At 40.4% G+C, this 17686-nt stretch overlaps 1 protein-coding gene across 1 annotated transcript in view; it reads right to left on the bottom strand.

Moving 5' to 3' along the window:
- The window catches only part of LOC135559093 (solute carrier family 26 member 6-like), a 29040-nt gene extending 20990 nt beyond the window's left edge, over positions 1-8050 (bottom strand). The window contains exons 1-2 of the mRNA XM_064993460.1: positions 7538-8050; positions 290-429 (exon numbers count right to left, since the gene is read on the bottom strand). Of these exons, the coding sequence (XP_064849532.1) occupies positions 290-429; positions 7538-7677 (280 nt within the window). The 5' untranslated portion in view covers positions 7678-8050. The remainder of the gene's footprint in view (positions 1-289; positions 430-7537) is intronic.
- Positions 8051-17686: the final 9636 nt, after the last annotated feature.

Here is a 17686-nt window from a genome sequence, read left to right as displayed (position 1 = left end):
GTCTGGTTGGCTTAATATAAGGAGTTTGATTCATAGCATTTAACTTTACTTATACTCAAGTATAGCAATTGGTACTTTTTCCCCCATTGTACTTATAGTAAGTACATGTTCAAATAAATAGTTTTAGACTTTTACTCAAGTAGTATTTTACTGGTTAACTTTCACTTGAGTCATTTTCTATACATTTTGGTCAGGTATGACTATTTAGTACTCTTCCCACCATGTGTTGTTGATTTCAAGTTAGGATTGGGCCCTGTATGTCTGTTCAAACAGTAGAGGTGGTACAGACCCATAGGCAGGTGCATGATGCCAATGCTTATGCCAGATATGAGGTCTCCCAGTGCGTCTTGTCTCACTGAGTAATGAGGCAGCCATGACAGGATAGGTATAAAGCTCAGCACAGAACGCTTCAGCTTGGGCACTGAACACCTGCGACCAGGGGAAGAGTTGGAGAGGTGGAGAAAAGAATAATACATTTTTGGTATCCATTTGTGACAACGGATGTGTTTCTGCTGTGTGTTGAATAGGGCATGCAGGCAACTCAGCTCCTTGAGCAGGGTTTTGTTCCATTCCATTTCTTACACTTCTAATTAAACTAACCAGGATTCTTACAGCTAGGCTGGAACATAAGCCAGCACACACGGTGGCCATTCAGGACCAGGTTTCATCTCCTTTGGTGGCACATAGAGCCTGGTAACACTGTGTCATAGGGCTGTAGTTACAATCGAGGCGGGAAAGGGAGTAAGCCCACATATGATTTTGAAAAAAGGTGAAATTCTACAATTAAAATCAATGTTCGGCGTTCTTCGTTTGTTGAAAGAGAGTCGGACCGAAATGCAGCGTGGTGGTTACTCATGTCTTTAATGTAGAAGATAGCGATACATGAAATAACTTAAATAAATACAAAACAACAAACGGAACATGAAAACTAATTACAGCCTATCTGGTGAACACTACACAGAGACAGGAACAATCACCCACGAAATACAAAGTGAAACCCAGGCTACCTAAATACGGTTCCCAATCAGAGACAACGAGAATCACCTGACTCTGATTGAGAGCCGCCTCAGGCAGCCAAGCCTATGCAACACCCCTACTCAGCCGCAATCCCAATAACTACAAAACCCCAATACGAAATACAACAACATAAACCCATGTCACACCCTGGCCTGACCAACTAATTAACGAAAACACAAAATACTAAGACCAAGGTGTGACAGTTCTATCACATTGACCATATTATTGTGAGTAAGCACAATTGATTCTGAGTTTGAGCATATCAAACTATTAATAAGATGTGTACGCTCAGATTTTGTATAAATCACTTGCGCTGCTCGCGGTTTGAAGTCCACAATGTTGGGGGGAGGTTGTAAGGCAGGGCTCCCCAACTGGTGGCCAACTGGCTGAATTTGGCCCACGAGTGGTTTAATTTGTCTTATGTCATTAGATACAAAAGACTATAAAAACACCAGGAAATCAGCTCCAGTGATTTTCATTTTTGAAATCTGTTCCCAAGTATTCCCACTCATTGTAGTGACATGATCATATAAAATACTATTACTATTACTATAGACTATTACTTTTTTAATACATTTAATAGCCTAAAGTTACTGCTATTTTACAAACTAATGTAACTGTGTTTATTAGTGTGCTTGCTGAAGGCAAGAACACTCTAGATTTATTACATACTCATGTTATTAGGTGTGCTTGCTGAAGGAAAAGCACAACTTTCGATTTTTAGATTTCTGTCTTAGTCTTATTATTATAAATAAAGTTTGCTTTGCTACCACACCCACAACGGAAGCATCGCATTAGTGGAAACCGAGGCTGTTCTCGAGGCAGGCCTGGTTTAGCTAGATATGTTCACGTTGCGTCTGGGACAATTTTAGCATTTTAGCTAACCCTAACCGGGGTTAACTTTTACTAACCTTAATATAATTCTCCTAACCTGCCACATTATTTTCCTAACCAACTACGTTAATTAATCTAACCTGCAGCGTAGGTTCTCCAAACAAAAAGTAACTTCTGCTAGTCAAAACTGGCAGACCTGGCCTGAGAACAGACTTGGTTTCCACAATGCGATGCTGCAACAATCATGTCCTCGGATTCGCAGGTTAACACATTAGAATAGACTCAGGGTCTGTTTCTGTGGTGGCAGAAATGCTAAAAGGCTCAAACCAGCAACTGGGTGAAAGTGGTGAAAACACAGAGGTTGAAACATTCATTCATCAACATATGAATTGTTTAGCAAATTCAGGAGAAAATAGAATGTCTACATTGCACAGTAATATCGCCATTGCTAACATACTTATCATTTATTTTAGGTATGAGGAGATTCTTCGTGATTCCTTAGTAAAAGTTATGAAATCTGAAGACACATTACGTTAACCGAGACACATTAAACCGATCAAATTCTTTCAAACATGAAAGGTGCAATTTGCAGAATTCGCTCTGCCATTTCTTGGTTACTAAAATGTCAGGATTTGGCCAGGGTTGTTCCGGTTTTTGGTCACTAGATGCCCCCATTGTGCTTTTTGACCTTTTGCTTTCCCTTGATCCCCATTATTATTTGCACCTGTGCCTCGTTTCCCCTGATTGTATTTAAACCCTTAGTTTCCCTCAGTTCTTTGCTCTGTGTTTGTATGTTAGCACCCAGCCCTAGTATTCTGTGTACTCTTGTTGATCCCGGTGGACGCTCTTGTGGAATTCTGTTTTTTGTTCTTGTTTATTTATTTTTGAGTATCTTTTGAGGCTTTTTATGCTTTTCCTACCACCTTGTGGATTTACCTTTTTGTCTTGGAGGATTACCTTGTGGATTACCTTGTTCTTGTGGAATTCCTTTTGAGGTTGTGGAGTTACATGTTTTCCTGAAGGACTTCACTTTTTACTTTATTAAATACACCATCTCAAGTACTGCTGTGTCTGCCTCATCTTCTGGGTTCTGCTGACTATTCGTGGCTCAGTTGGTTAAGTGACTGTTTCTCACTCCGGAGACCCGGGTTCGTAACCGGGTCCTGACATAAAATTCTAATAGTTTGCCAAAGTTGAGTTTATGTGGCAAAATGATCCATGTTTAGTGTTGAGAATCATTGAACCATCTAAACTGCTGTGATATTCCTTTTCAATAACCCAAAATATTGTATTTTCAGCTGTTTGAAGCTGCTGTACAAAACCGAAAGTAAAAGACGTCAAAACAAAAGTTAAGAACGGGAAGCATAGAAATAGCGCACATAGAGTAGATTGACCGCAGATTAGACTTGTGTTCAACATGAATGACAGATCTATAACTCAGGTTTCTATGTGATTTGGTCAAGTAGCTCAAAATGTTACATATTACAGCTTTTACTTTGGCATGGTGTGTGAATCATCTTTCTTTGCCTTTTTAGTGCAATAAACATGATGGTTTCTTCAACACAGAAGAAGTCGCTGTTATGCCTGTATTGACATACCCAAAACCACTTCACAGCTCTGTATGACTTTTGACTCTGCTATAAATGGAGCACCGCGACGAGGACGTCTGCAGTGCTGAGAGCGGTTGTATGAAACCAATCAGTACGCCAACAAAACTCAAACGTGCAAACCCGCTCTTAATTTTAATTCAGTTTGACTCACCATAAGTTCTGTGTCTGAACTGTGTGTTAGATTGCTTGCGTACAGCTTTTTATATTGTGTATACTTTTTTAACTAAAACCAATAAATCCACGAATTGTGTTCAGATCCTTGCGACATGGGGCCGTCCATTATCATGCTGAAACATGAGGTAATGGCAGCGGATGAATGGCATGACAATGGACCTCAGGATCTCATCATAGTATCTCTGTGTGTTAAAATTGACATGAATAAAATGTGTGATCGTTGTCCATAGTGTATACCTGCCCATACCATAACCCCACCGCCACCATGGGGCACTCTGTTCACAATCAGCAAACCGCTCGCCCACACGACGCCATTCATCCTGTCTGCCATCTGCCCGGTACAGTTCAAACCGGGATCCATCCATGAAGAGTACAGTTCAAACCGGGATCCATCCATGAAGAGCGCACCTCTCCAGTGTGCCAGTGGCCATCAGTTACGACACCAAACTGAGGTCAGGTCAAGACCTTGGTGAGGACAATGAGCACGCAGATGAGCTTCCCTGAGACAGTTTCTGACAGTTTGTACAGAAATTCTTTGGTTATTCAAACCCACAGTTTCATCAGCTGTCTGGGTGGTTGGTTTCAGACGATCCTTCAGGTAAAGAAGCCGGATTAGGAGGTGCAGGGCTGGCATAGTTACACGTGGTCGAATGATGAATATACAGCCAAATTCTCCAAAACGACATTGGAGGTGGCTTATAGTAGAGAAATTAACATAAAAATCTCTGGCAAATTCCAGCAGTCAACATGCCAATTGCATGCTCCATCACAACTTTGTGTTGTGGGACAAAACTGGACATTTTAAAGTGGCCTTTTATCGCCCCCAGTATAAGATGCAACTGTGTGATGATCGTGCTGTTTAATCAGCTTCTTGATATGCCACACATGTCAGGTGGATGGATTATCTTGGCCAAGGACAAATGCTCACTAACTGCAATATAAACAATTTTGTGAAACATTTTTGGAGAAATATGCTTTTTGTGCTTATGGAACATTTCTACAATTTTTTATTTTAGCTCATCTTGCATTTATATTTTTGCTCAATACCCTACTCAAAAAGACAGCCAAAAGATTGATAAATTCCCAATGTGTCACTGCACTTTTAACCATTTTAAAGCACAACAAAGTTCTGTGCAGATTATTAAAGCAAATATGATCTCCACAAACCTATTAAGATAGATAGTGTAAGTAACAACAACATTTCACAGGAGATAGACATATCTGATATGGGCAGAAAGCTTAAATTCTTGTTAATCTAACTGTACTGTCCAATTTAAAGTAGCTTTACAGTGAAATTGCGCCTAATCTGGAATAATACATTGTGACCTTTTTCTTGCATTTCAAAGATGAAAAAAACTCATGTTTTTTATTTTTATTATATTTTACCAGCTCGTGTTTGAGATACATTAATTTCACATTTCCACAAACTTCAAAGTGTTTCCTTTCAAATTGAATCAATAATTTGCATATCCTTGCTTCACTTCTGAGCTACAGGCTACAGGTTAGATTTGGATCTGACACTTTAGGCAAACATTTCAAAAAAGGGTCCGATCCTTGTATTTTTCTTAAAACTGTATTGCTCGTTAAGGGCTTGTACTGTAAGTAAGCATTTCATGTATGTGGTTGAGAGAATGCCAAGAGTGTGCAAAGCTGTCATCAATCGAAGGGTGGTTTCATTGAAGAATCTCAAATATGAAATATTTTCTAATTTGTTTCACCCTTTTTAAGTTACTACATGATTCCAAATGTGTTATTTCATAGTTCACTATTATTCTACAATGTAGAAAATAGTAAAAATAAAGAAAAACCCTTGAATGAGTAGATTTGTCCAAACTTTTGACTGGTACATCATACAAAAAATTAACTAAACATGCAATGTGTTGTTCCCATGTTTCATGATTTGATATAAAAGATCCCAGAAATGTTAGATACGCAATAAAAGCTTATTTCTCTCAAATGCTGTTTCCATTGATCATCCTTGAGATGTTTGTACAACTTTATTGGAGTGTTGAATTCAATTGATTGGACATGACTTGGAAAGGCACACATCTGTCTATATAAGGTCCCACAGTTGACAATGCATGTCAGAGCAAATACCAAGCCATGAGGTCGAAGCAATTGTCATTAGAACTCTGAGATAGGATTGTGTCGAGGCACAGATCTGGGGAAGGGTATCAAAAAAAATTCTGCAGCATTGAAGGTGCCCAAGAACAGTGGCCTCCATCATTCTTAAATGGAAGATGTTTGGAACCACCAAGACTCTTCATAGAGCTGGCCTGGCCTTGGTCAGGGAATTGACCAAGTACCCAATGGTCACTCAGACAGAGCTCCAGAGTTCCTCTGTGGAGATGGGAGAACCTACCAGAAGGACAACTATCTCTGCAGCACAATCGGTCCTTTATGGAGTGGCCAGACAGAAGCCACTCCTCAGTAAAAGGCACATGACAACAACAGTGCCTCTTCAACCTCAGGAGGCTGAAGAAATGTGGCTTGTTATCTAAAACCTAAAACCCTGACAAACCTTTACAGATGCACAATCGAGAGCATTCTGTCAGGCTGTATCACTACCTTATACGGCAACTGCACCCCCCTCAACCACAAGGCTCTCCAGAGGGAGGTGCGGTCTGCACAACACATCACTGTGGGCAGACTACCTGCACTCCAAGACACCTAAAGCACCCGATGTCACATAAAGGCCAAAAAGATCATCAAAGACAACAACCACCCGAGCCACTGCCTGTTCACCCTGCTACCATCCAGAAGGAGAGGTCAGTACAGGGGCATTAAAGCTGAGACCAAGAGACTGAAAAACATCTTCTATCTCAAGGGCATCAGACTGTTAAACAGCAATCACTAACTCAGAAAGGCTGCTGCCAACATAGAGACTCAAATCACAGGCCACTTTAATAAATGGATCACTAGTCACTTTAAACAATGCCACTTTAATAACGTTAACATATCTTACATTACTCCTCTTATATGTATATACTGTACCTTGTACCATCTATAGCACCTTGCCTATGCCGTTCAGCCATTGCTCATCCATATAAATATGTAAATATTCTAATTCCTTCCCTTTAGATTTGTGTGTATTAGGTAGTTGTTGGGAAAATGTTAGATTACTTTTTAGATGGCACCAGAAGAAATGGCAGCAGTTTTACGGGGTACACACTACCTCAATTGGGCCGACCAACCAGTGCCCCAGCACATTGGCTAACCGGGTCATCTGCATTTGGTCCCACCACCCGCCAACTCCTCTTTTATGCTTCTGCTGCTCTCTGTTCATAATGTATGCATAGTCACTTTAACCATATCTACATGTACATACTACCTCAATCAGCCTGACTAACCGGTGTCTGTACGTAGCCTCGCTACATTTATAGCCTCGCTGCTGTATATAGCCTGTCTTTTTACTGTTGTTTTATTTCTTTACCTACCTATTGTTCACCTAACACATTTTTTGCACTATTGGTTAGCGCCTGTAAGTAAGCATTTCACTGAAAGGTCTACCTACACCTGTTGTATTCGGAGCACATGACAAATAAACTTTGATTTGAATTCAACATATGAATTAATAACTTGTAGAATAAATGTGAAATCAACAAAAGCTTGAAGCATTTTTTTTGTTGAATTCTGGGTTGAATTCAAATGATAGCTATTGAAGACATAGGCCTAATAAGCATGAAATGATATATGATTGATAAAGTATATTTACTTTTCCTTTACTCTGTTAAATCTACCCTTTGAAATGACCCCGATTGCAGTAGTGAATGTATTGAGTTTTAAGTAGAGACACAAATCCAATGTATTTTACTAAATTCCACATCACAATACGTTGGCAAATTACATTGAAACACAGTTGGTTCAATCAGTTTGTGCCCAATGGAATGTTACTATCTTACCTGAGGGAATCTTTCACCCGCTCCTTCAGGAGAGGTCTGGTGGAGTGAGTCCGTCTTCTGGCCAACTTGTCCAAGCAAAGCTCATTCATAACATCCCTCTCCACGTAAAACTCCCCAGCCCTCTGCTCCTCAACTCCCATGGCTGTCTTCCAACACTGAATGTCTGTGTGTTTATTGCTTTGTGTGTCTCTCTCTTTTCTTTCTGTCTATGTCTCTTTGTCTGTCCTTCTAGTCTGAAACAGTGTGCGGAGGAAATACCTCACACAAAAACCTCTCACAAAGGTTTCACAATTATCAACAAACTGTCAAACACCCTGATAAGAGGTACAAAAAGCTACTCTATGTTTCAAGCTAGTCTGAGTGTACTCCTGCCTGTGTCTTTGTTGGTGTCTCAGTTGGACCTTCCTCATATCTGGGTGCAGGACACAATCCCTGATATTCTGGTTTTCACAGAGACTTGGCTGACTGATTCGGTCTCGGATAAGGACATCGAGATTTGTGGTTAAAATATCTTCAGGTGTGATATATTGTAAAAAGGGAAAGGAGTGGCTGTTTATGTACAAACAACACACATGGCATCATGTTGTCTAAATATTACTGTTCCCAAGAAAATTAGCTGGTTATAGAAAAGCCAAATAAACCCAAATACCCGTTTATTTGTTGCTGGGATTTACCACTGTGACTACTGAGAACAGAGGATGGATAAACAACATTGCAGTTAGTTACAGTATGGGATCTTACTTTGAGACAGGAAAATAATCCTGCAGCAACAGGAAATGTGAATTATTATGTGGATTGTAATACATTTACATTTTCGTAGGTGTTGATACATTTTTTGCAAGGGAAAATCAAGTCTGAAATGTAAAATTGGAAATTACAAACTTCAGAAGACTTTTTCAACCTCAAATACACTACACATTTTATGTCAGGGTAATAAAACTAATAACGGTTAATGTAATAACTTTTCCAGATGTTCAATTTAGTTAACAATAGAGAGATAATACAGTGGACGGCACACGTCAAACGTGTGATTTATGATGCACTATCTAGTTAAATAAACACTCACTCTATAGCGTGTGATTTATGACCCTATTTTATGGTCCGGAGGTTACGCCCATATAAGTACATCCTGTCCGGACGTTCTCACGGTATGAGTGAGTGCTTATGCCCATATACGTCCTGACATCCTGACAAGAAGTTCTCACGCTATAGAGTGAGTGCTTATTTAACCAGATAGTGCATCTGTTCCTTTGAAGTAAAGCTGTCATGGTGATTCATGAGTAGGGACCTTGTTGAACTGGGAATGTGTTTGAACATTTCAAAGAGTATGCCCCCCACTGTTGTTGTCATGTTGGGTGGGTTTTCTATTATTTGCTATTTCTGTGTTTGGCCTGGTATGGTTCTCAATCAGAGGCAGCTGTCAATCGTTGTCCCTGATTGAGAACCATATTTAGGGAGCCTGTTTTCTATTGTGTTTCGTGGGTGATTGTTTTCTGTTGTGTGTCTGCACCAGCCAGAACTGTTTTCGGTCGGTCTCTTTGTAAGTTCTGTTATTTCCGTGTTCATTGAATAAACATGGACACATACCACGCTGCACCTTGGTCCTCACCTTCTTCCAACAACAATGACCGTTACAGTTATAGTGAAGTTAGGGCTGTTGTATATGAAACAGTAATGTCCTGGGGAATTGGGGCAGCCTCAGTATAAGTAAGCGCTGTCAACACTACAAGCGGCCTCGATAAACCACTAGACAAGAAATTAAAATAAACCCAGAACATTAAATAACACATTAAACATGTCTCCTAGGCCAATTGTAGGTGTACTTTGTGCCTTGTGTCAAGAACACAATGAAAGAACATTGAACACAGTCTGTGTGATGCCCCTGATTGTTTTAATATGAGTGACGACATATATATGGGTTACATTTTCCAACCGTAGGATTCAACTGTGAAGACTTTCACGAACTGCGGCCACAGCCCCCTTTATCAAACAAAACCCGGGAGTTTTTCTCCTGCGCTGCGGATGATAATTGCTTAAGATACGGCTGGCGCAATGACAGATCGAACACACCCTGAGTGGGACAACCCTGCACGGGTACGCCCTGGAAGAGGAAGTCTGCGGGCTAGATGATTTGAAAGCAATAACAGTCTCTTCAGTGGTGTATAGTCCAGACTCCGAAGTGACAATTTTAGCATGTGCCCAACTCAATAGTTCAAATGCTACAACATCGGTTAGTTTGTATATATTTTCAAAAGCCTGCAAGGATGTGAACTATCATGTGTCTGTATTTAGCTTTAAGTGGGGATGATTATCATATATTCCTGGCCATGATGAAACAGCTGGACAATCTTTTCCAACATCGAGAACAATTACGCCGCTGGGCGCTTCTATCCTTAAGAAAGACCCAGGCCCTAAAGGCAAGATGTTTGATCTATCCAGGGAAAGAAAACATACGGAACCTGGAGTGAGCGGGAAGCGAGGAAGAGACACTGTCTGAACCAGTCAGACCCTGAAGATGGCGATTTAGAGATGGATGGATGTGATGGTTGACCATATAGCCTCCCTTTTGTCTGTAAGAAAGTGTTAGAGTTGCGTTAATTCGAATCTGGTATCAGGATAAATATGACAATGAGTCCCCGATTGTATACTATGTATTTTTTATTAGCTTAGCAATAAGTGGTAAATGCAATTTTCGTATATACGAATATATTATTATAAATATATTTATATTATATTATAAATATACCCTGACAGAAAAAGTTCCTGCTTCCGAGCCGGCCTGTCAGAGTAGAGACTGGGCGTGATTTAGACTCACCCAGCCTATCGTTGATTGTTGTCGTACGAGCTGGTACCAGCTCCCGGGCGCTCCAGTTGATAGATGTAACTTGCTGTGAAGAATATCTATCCGCTCATTCCCTAGATACCTTTATCTCGCACCTGGCTCATGTTATCTAAAAAAATACAGTTTGTTCTCACAACACTACATTCTGAATGTGACCCCGCAACTCATTGCACAGGTCCTGTCTTCATGTTATTCTGTATTTTTCCATCATGAGAAAGGCCCATGGCCCTGAAACCGTTAACAATGTTTCAAGTCAGCTATGTTGCATAACACCTACATACATCCACACAAGCCAACAGCAGATAATATTCTATCACATATATGGTAATGGGCTATAGTGCATAACACAGAAACCTCATAAAAGGAATAGTAAAATTGTTAAACCTCTGCGCACCGAACCCGTTAGCGGGATTAAATTCGACAACATAGGTGATCGCTACATAAATAGTCATATTAAACATTCATGAAAATACAAGTGTCTCACATGATTCGAAAGCCTAGAATTTTGCTAATCCAACTGCATTGTCAGATTTTAAAAATTATTTATTGCGAAATAATACGCTGCGATTATCTGAGCCCAGACCCCCATATCAAACTACGTATTCAGCCTGCACTTGTGTAACGAAATCACAGATTGCATTGAAATTAATTGTTTACCTTTGAAGATCTTGCTCTGGTTGCAATCCCAAGGCTCATTGTTACACAATGAATGGTCTTTTGTTCGGTTAAATCATTTTTTTTATAGCCTAACACAAAACATTTTGTGAATTCTTATCTCGTTGAATTTCAATTTTCGACGTAACATCCAACGTAAAATAGACAGACTTTCCCTGACTTTATCCAGTCATGTTTGGTTTCCTTGCGATCAACTGTTTGTTTGTAACACAACCAAACATGATGGGTAATTTTGTGGGACGTATTGACCCGGAAAAACCGATTGGAAGACAACAAGTGAGGAGCCCATTGTGCACCAATTATATGACCACTGTCTTGTTGATTGACTGTCTTTTAACCCAATGACCACTGATCGTCTTGATCATAGGTAAATGGCAAAATCCCATGATTCTTTGTTGTAAGACAAACCTTCCATTGAACGCTGGCGTATGGACCGTTCCTTCGCCAATTCTACCGCAAAGCAGCAAAGCTTATTATGCACGCAGTATTTCGGTGACTTGCATCTTCAGATGTTTATTTATTCAACATCAGGGCGAATAAGTCAAGGAAAGCTAATTCTAAGAATAGGTAGACGAATGTAGAAACAATTTTAGAGGAAATTCATTGTGAAAGTGAGACAGATCTGCTTTTTTGAAGACTCCATTTTGAAGACTGAAACTGAGGCATATTTTTTGAATGGAGAGGACATTGTTTTGGACTGGTAAGTTGCTCTCATGCTCATGCCATTGTTTGAAATTAATATGAAATATTATTTGTGATTGTTTTTACATTTTATTTGCAATATATAAAGATGTAATGAAATGGGTAAAGTACACGTTAGCTCGTCATTGTCAGTGAGGGTCTGTTTGTTTGTATGAGAACGACCATAGCCTGTGTGCGTGTGTGTGCGTGTGCGTGTGTGTGTGTGTGTGTGTGTGTGTGTGTGTGTGTACTTTTGGCCCTTAGGCACATCCATGCCTGCACAAATATATTTGGGCAGATGAACACTTGTGGCAGGAGCAGAAGGGACAGGGCTTGGTGTAGTGGTGCTGTAGCCAGCAAACTCCTTGATGCTCCCTCTAATGTAGACTGATTGGAGGAAGCATGCTGGCTGTGTTGAGATGTATGGGTTTACATTCTACACAATACCTGAAGTTGTATTACAAAAGTAGTTTGAAATGTTTTGGCAAAGTTTACAGGTAACTTTTGAGATATTTTGTAGTGATGTTGCGCAAATTGGAAGCTGTTTTTTTCTGGACCAAACGCGCCAAATAAATTGACATTTTGGATATATATGGACGGAATTAATCGGACAAAAGGACCAATTGTGATGTTTATGGGACATATTGGAGTGCCAACAAAAGAAGCTCGTGAAGGGTAAGGCATGATTTATATTTATTTCTGCATTTTGTGTAGCGCCTGCAGAGTTTAAATATGCTACTCTCTTTGTTTACTGTCATAAGATAAAAGCTTCTTATGCTTTCACCGAAAAAGCCTTTTTAAAATCGGACATGTTGGCTGGATTCACAACGAGTGTAGCTTTAATTTACTATCTTACATGTGTGATTTAATGAAAGTTCGATTTTTATATCATTTTTGTTTGACGCGCTGCATTTCCCCTGCCTTTTGGCCAAGTGGGACGCTAGCATCCCCTATCCTAGAGAGGTTAAACGTCTCTAGAGACAATATCTCTCTCATCATTACTCAATGCCTAGGTTTACCTCCAATGTACTCACATCCTACCTTACCTTTGTCTGTACACTATGCATTGAATCTATGCTATCGTGCCCAGAAACCTGCTCCTTTTACTCTCTGTTCCAAACATGCTAGAAGGCCAGTTTATATAGGCCTTAACCGTACCCTTATCCTACTTCTCCTTTGTTCCTCTGGTGATGTGGAGGTTAATCCAGGCCCTGCACTGCCTAGCTCCACTCCTATTCTCCGGGTGCTCTCATTTGTTGACTTCTGTAACCGTAAAAGCCTTGGTTTCATGCATGTTAACATTAGAAGCCTACTCCCTAAGTTTGTTTTACTCACTGCTTTAGCACACTCTGACAACCCAGATGTCTTAGCCGTGTCTGAATCCTGACTTAGGCAAACCACCAAAAACCCTGAAATCTCCGTCGCTATCTATAACATTTTCCGCCAAGATAGAACTGCCAAAGGGGGCGGTGTTGTAATCTACTGCAAAGATAGCCTGCAGAGTTCTGTATTACTATCCAAGTCTGTACCCAAACAATTCGAGCTTCTACTTCTAAAAATTCAACTTTCCAGAAACAAGAAACAAGTTACTGTTGCCGCTTGCTATAGACCTCCCTCTGCCCCCAGCTGTGCCCTCGATAACATATGTGAATTGATTGCCCCCCATCTATCTTCTGAGCTCGTGCATCTAGGTGACCTAAATGGGGACATGCTTAACACCCCGGCCATCCTACAATCTAAGCTTGATGCCTACAATCTCACACACATTATCAATTAACCTACCAGGTACAACCCCAAGTCCGTAAACACGGGCACCCTCATAGATGTCATCCTAACAAACTCGCCCCCAAATACACCTCTGCTGTTTTCAATCAAGATCTACGCGATCACTGCCTCATTGCCTTCATCCGTAATGGGTCTGCGATCAAACGACCACCCCTCATAACTGTCAAATGCTCCCTAAAACACTTCTGCGAGCAGGTCTTTCTAATCGACCTGGCCGGGGTATCCTGGAATGACATTGACCTCATCCCGTCAGTAGATGATGCCTGGCTATTCTTTAAAAGTGCCTTCCTCACCATCTTAAATAAGCATGCCCCACTCAAAAAATGTAGAACTAGGAATAGATATAGTCCATGGTTCACTCCAGACCTGTCTGCCCTTGACCAGCACAAACACATCCTGTGGCGTTCTGCATTAGCATCGAATAGCCCCCGCGATATGCAACTTTTCAGGGAAGTTAGGAACAAATATACACAGGCAGCTAGAATGCTAAGGCTAGCTTTTTCAAACAGAAATTTGCATTCTGTAGTACTAATTCAAAAAAGTTATGGGACACTGTAAAGTCCATGGAGATGATGAGCACCTCCTCCCAGCTGCCAACTGCTCTGAGGCTAGGAAACACTTTTACCACTGATAAATCTACAATAATTGAGAATTTCAATAAGCATTTCTCCTTCACCCAAATCCAGATAGCTGATGTTCTGAAAAAGCTGCATAATCTGGACCCATACAAATCAGCCGGGCTAGACAATATGGACCCTCTCTTTCTAAAATTATCTGCCAAAATTGTTGCAACCTCTATTACTAGCCTATTCAACCTCTTTCGTATCATCTGAGATTCCTAAAGATTGGAAAGCTGCCTCGGTCATCCCCTTCTTCAAAGGGGTGAAACTCTAGACCCAACTGCTACAGACCTATATCTATCCTACCCTGTCTTTCTAAGGTCTTTGAAAGCCAAGCTAACAAACAGATTACCAACCATTTCGAATCCCACCGTACCTTCTCCGCTATGCAATCTGGTGTCAGAGCTGGTCATGGGTGCACCTCAGCCATGCTCAAGGTCCTAAACGGCATCATAACTGACATCGATAAGAGACATTACTATGCAGCCAAGGCTTTCGACTCTGTCAATCACCACATTCTTATTGGCAGACTCCACAGCCTTCGATTCTCAAATGATTGCCTCGCCTGGTTTACTAACTACTTCTCTGATAGAGATCAGTGTGTCAAATCGGAGGGCCTGTTGTCCGGATCTCTGGCAGTCTCTATGGGTGTGCCAGAGGGTACAATTCTCGGGCCTACTCTCTTTTCTCTATACATCAATGATGTTGCTCTTGCTGCTGGTGATTCTCTGATCCACCTCTACGCAGATGACACCATTCTGTATACTTCTGGCCCCTCGTTGGACACTGTGTTAAAACCTCTTACAGCTACCCCCCTACTTTTTTCAATTTCCTCCTGAAGACATACTGTTGGGGATGTATCAGAATAGTTGGGTAACATAGATAAGATGTTTTATTTTCATTATATGCTTGTGAGTTACTTCTCATTTAGAATGTATCTTGTTGTACTATAGTGGTGGCCATTTTCAGTTATCCTTTCTCTGTCCTGGGTTCAGTTACTTGGGCCGCAGAGAGGGGAGAGGTCAAGCTTGTCTTCATATGTAAACAAATATTTTAAACCATGTGAAGGGATGATTGAGGGGGAACCAATGATCTCTTGGCTCCACAATGTATGTGTGCCAGTCACAGTGTCTCTGTGATCTTGTCCAGGAGGGGTGTATTTGATATATGCTAGTGGATGAGGTTATGTTCTTGGTCCTGAGTGGTACCAAGAGTGAGATAAGAACATAGTTCTTATAGACACTGAATTGATCTGAGAGTCACAGGGTTGTGATGGAGCTCATAATAATTAAATATGGACTTTATGATAACTCTGACTTGTGTGGTGGTTTACTCTCATGATTTGGAACATACAGGAAATTTCCACTACACATACCCAAATCTAATTGCCTGTAGCTCAGGCTCAGAACCAAGGATATGCATATTCTTGATTTCATTTGAAAGAAAACACTCTGAATTTTGTGTTTATGTGAATTGAATGTAGGAGAATATAACACAATAGATCTGGTTTAGATGGTTTAGATGTACCCATGTGGCCAAATTGGTGTAGTTATACATTTTGAATGGAATAACTATACACAAAATACCAAAGTGGTATTCTAACACACACACCCCAAAAAATGGAGAAAAAACATGAAAAAAAAAATATACATTTACAAAATAACACATTCAATATTTGGAAGACCCTCAGTCCTCCACACAATATTGTGCTGCTGATGCCAGGTGGCATAGCAGTCTGTTTCTGCTGTAAAGCAGAGGGTCACCAAGCATGTGGTGCAGGTGATGGGGGACTTCATTTTGCAAAGAACACAGTGACGCCTCCATGCTGTGCCCTTTTGGCCCTGAGGCACATCCATATCTGCAGAAATACATTTGGGCAGATGAACACCACTTGTGGCAGGAGCTGGATGAACCAGCTTCAGTGGGGGATGGACACCTTGGCACTGGGGGCTCCCATTCGGAGTCAGTGTCACTGTGAAAGAAAATGTTCAGTTAGAATAGTTTCACATATGAGCCCTGTATCAAAAGGTATAATAAACAGATATATATAGGGTACAAGGAACATGAGGTTGAAAATATTATTATAGACCTGCTAGATCTACTGTCTCATTTATATTATGACAGACCAGCTAGATCTACTGTCTTTATTATATTATAACAGACCAGCTGTATCTACTGTCTCCATTTCACTTCGGCCACTGTTGTGGGCCTGCCCTCCCCTCATCAGCCTCAAATAAGCTATTTAATTTCACAAATAATATTTTATATTATTAATTTCAAACAACGGCATTGGCATGAGAAAAACTTACCAGTCCAAAACTATGTCCTCTCCATTCAAAAAATATTCCTCCATTTGGGAATCGCTAAATGAATCATCCTCCAACAATGTCTGTCTCATTTTCCCGATCAATTTCTTCTAAAATTGTGTGTACATCTGTATATCTAGACTTAGATTGAGCTTTCCCTGACTTAGTCACCATACTGATTGATATATAAACAGCTGAAGATGCGCTTTACCAAAACAACGCTGTGCGTAACATGCGTTGCTCCTTCTGGTATGAAACTTCAATGCCGAATGACCCTCTTTACGCCGGAGTTTACTACATGGGTTGGTCTTCCAACACATAAACATTACATATTGCCGTTTACCTCAGCTCATTGGCTATCTACCCAGCTAGAATTCAAGATGATCAGTGGTCATTGGGTTAAAATACAGTCAATCAACGAAACAGCGGTCATATCATTGGTGCACAATGATGTTATTACTTGTTGTCTTCAAATCGTTTTCTTTCAGTCAATATTTCCCGCAAAATGACTCATCAGTGTTTGGTTGTGTTACAAATAAACCAGTTGATTGCAATGAAACCAAACATGACTGGAAAAGTCACTTTTAGTGTGTGAATTTACATCGAATTTGTCGTCGAAAATGGAATGAGATGGAATTCACGGCACAAGCGGTTCACAAAATGTTTCGTGTTAGGCTATAAAAAATGATTTTATCAAACAAAAGACCATTCTTTGTGCAACAATGAGCATTGGGATTGCAAACAGAGGAAGATTGTCAAAGGTAAACAATTATTTTATTGCAGTCTGTGATTTTGTTACGCCTGTGCTGGTTGAAATAGTTGTTTTTTATCGGGCTCTATGCTCAGATAATCACATCGTATTCTTTTGCAGTAAATCATTTTTTAAATCTGACAACACAGTTAGATTAGCAAGATTCTAGTATTTTCATGAATGTCTTATATGACTATTTATGTAGCGATCACCTTATGTTGTCGAATTTCATCCCGCTAACGGGTTCTGTGCACAGAGAGGTTAACTAACCTCCAGACAACTCTCCTTCCGTGGCCTTCAACTACTCTTAAACGCAGGTAAAACTAAATGCATGCTCTTCAATTGATCACTGCCCGCACCTGCTCTCCCGTCCAGCATCAATACTCTGGACGGCTCTGACTTAGAATGCATGGACAACTACAAATACCTGGGTGTCTGATTAGACTGGAAACTCTCCTTCCAAACTCACATTAATAATAGTAAAATGTA

The sequence above is a fragment of the Oncorhynchus masou genome, chromosome 17, assembly GCF_036934945.1.
Source record: "Oncorhynchus masou masou isolate Uvic2021 chromosome 17, UVic_Omas_1.1, whole genome shotgun sequence".
Taxonomy (NCBI): domain Eukaryota; kingdom Metazoa; phylum Chordata; class Actinopteri; order Salmoniformes; family Salmonidae; genus Oncorhynchus; species Oncorhynchus masou.
The sequence above is the reverse complement of the archived record's forward strand: the minus strand, read 5'-3'. Positions and strand labels throughout refer to the sequence as shown.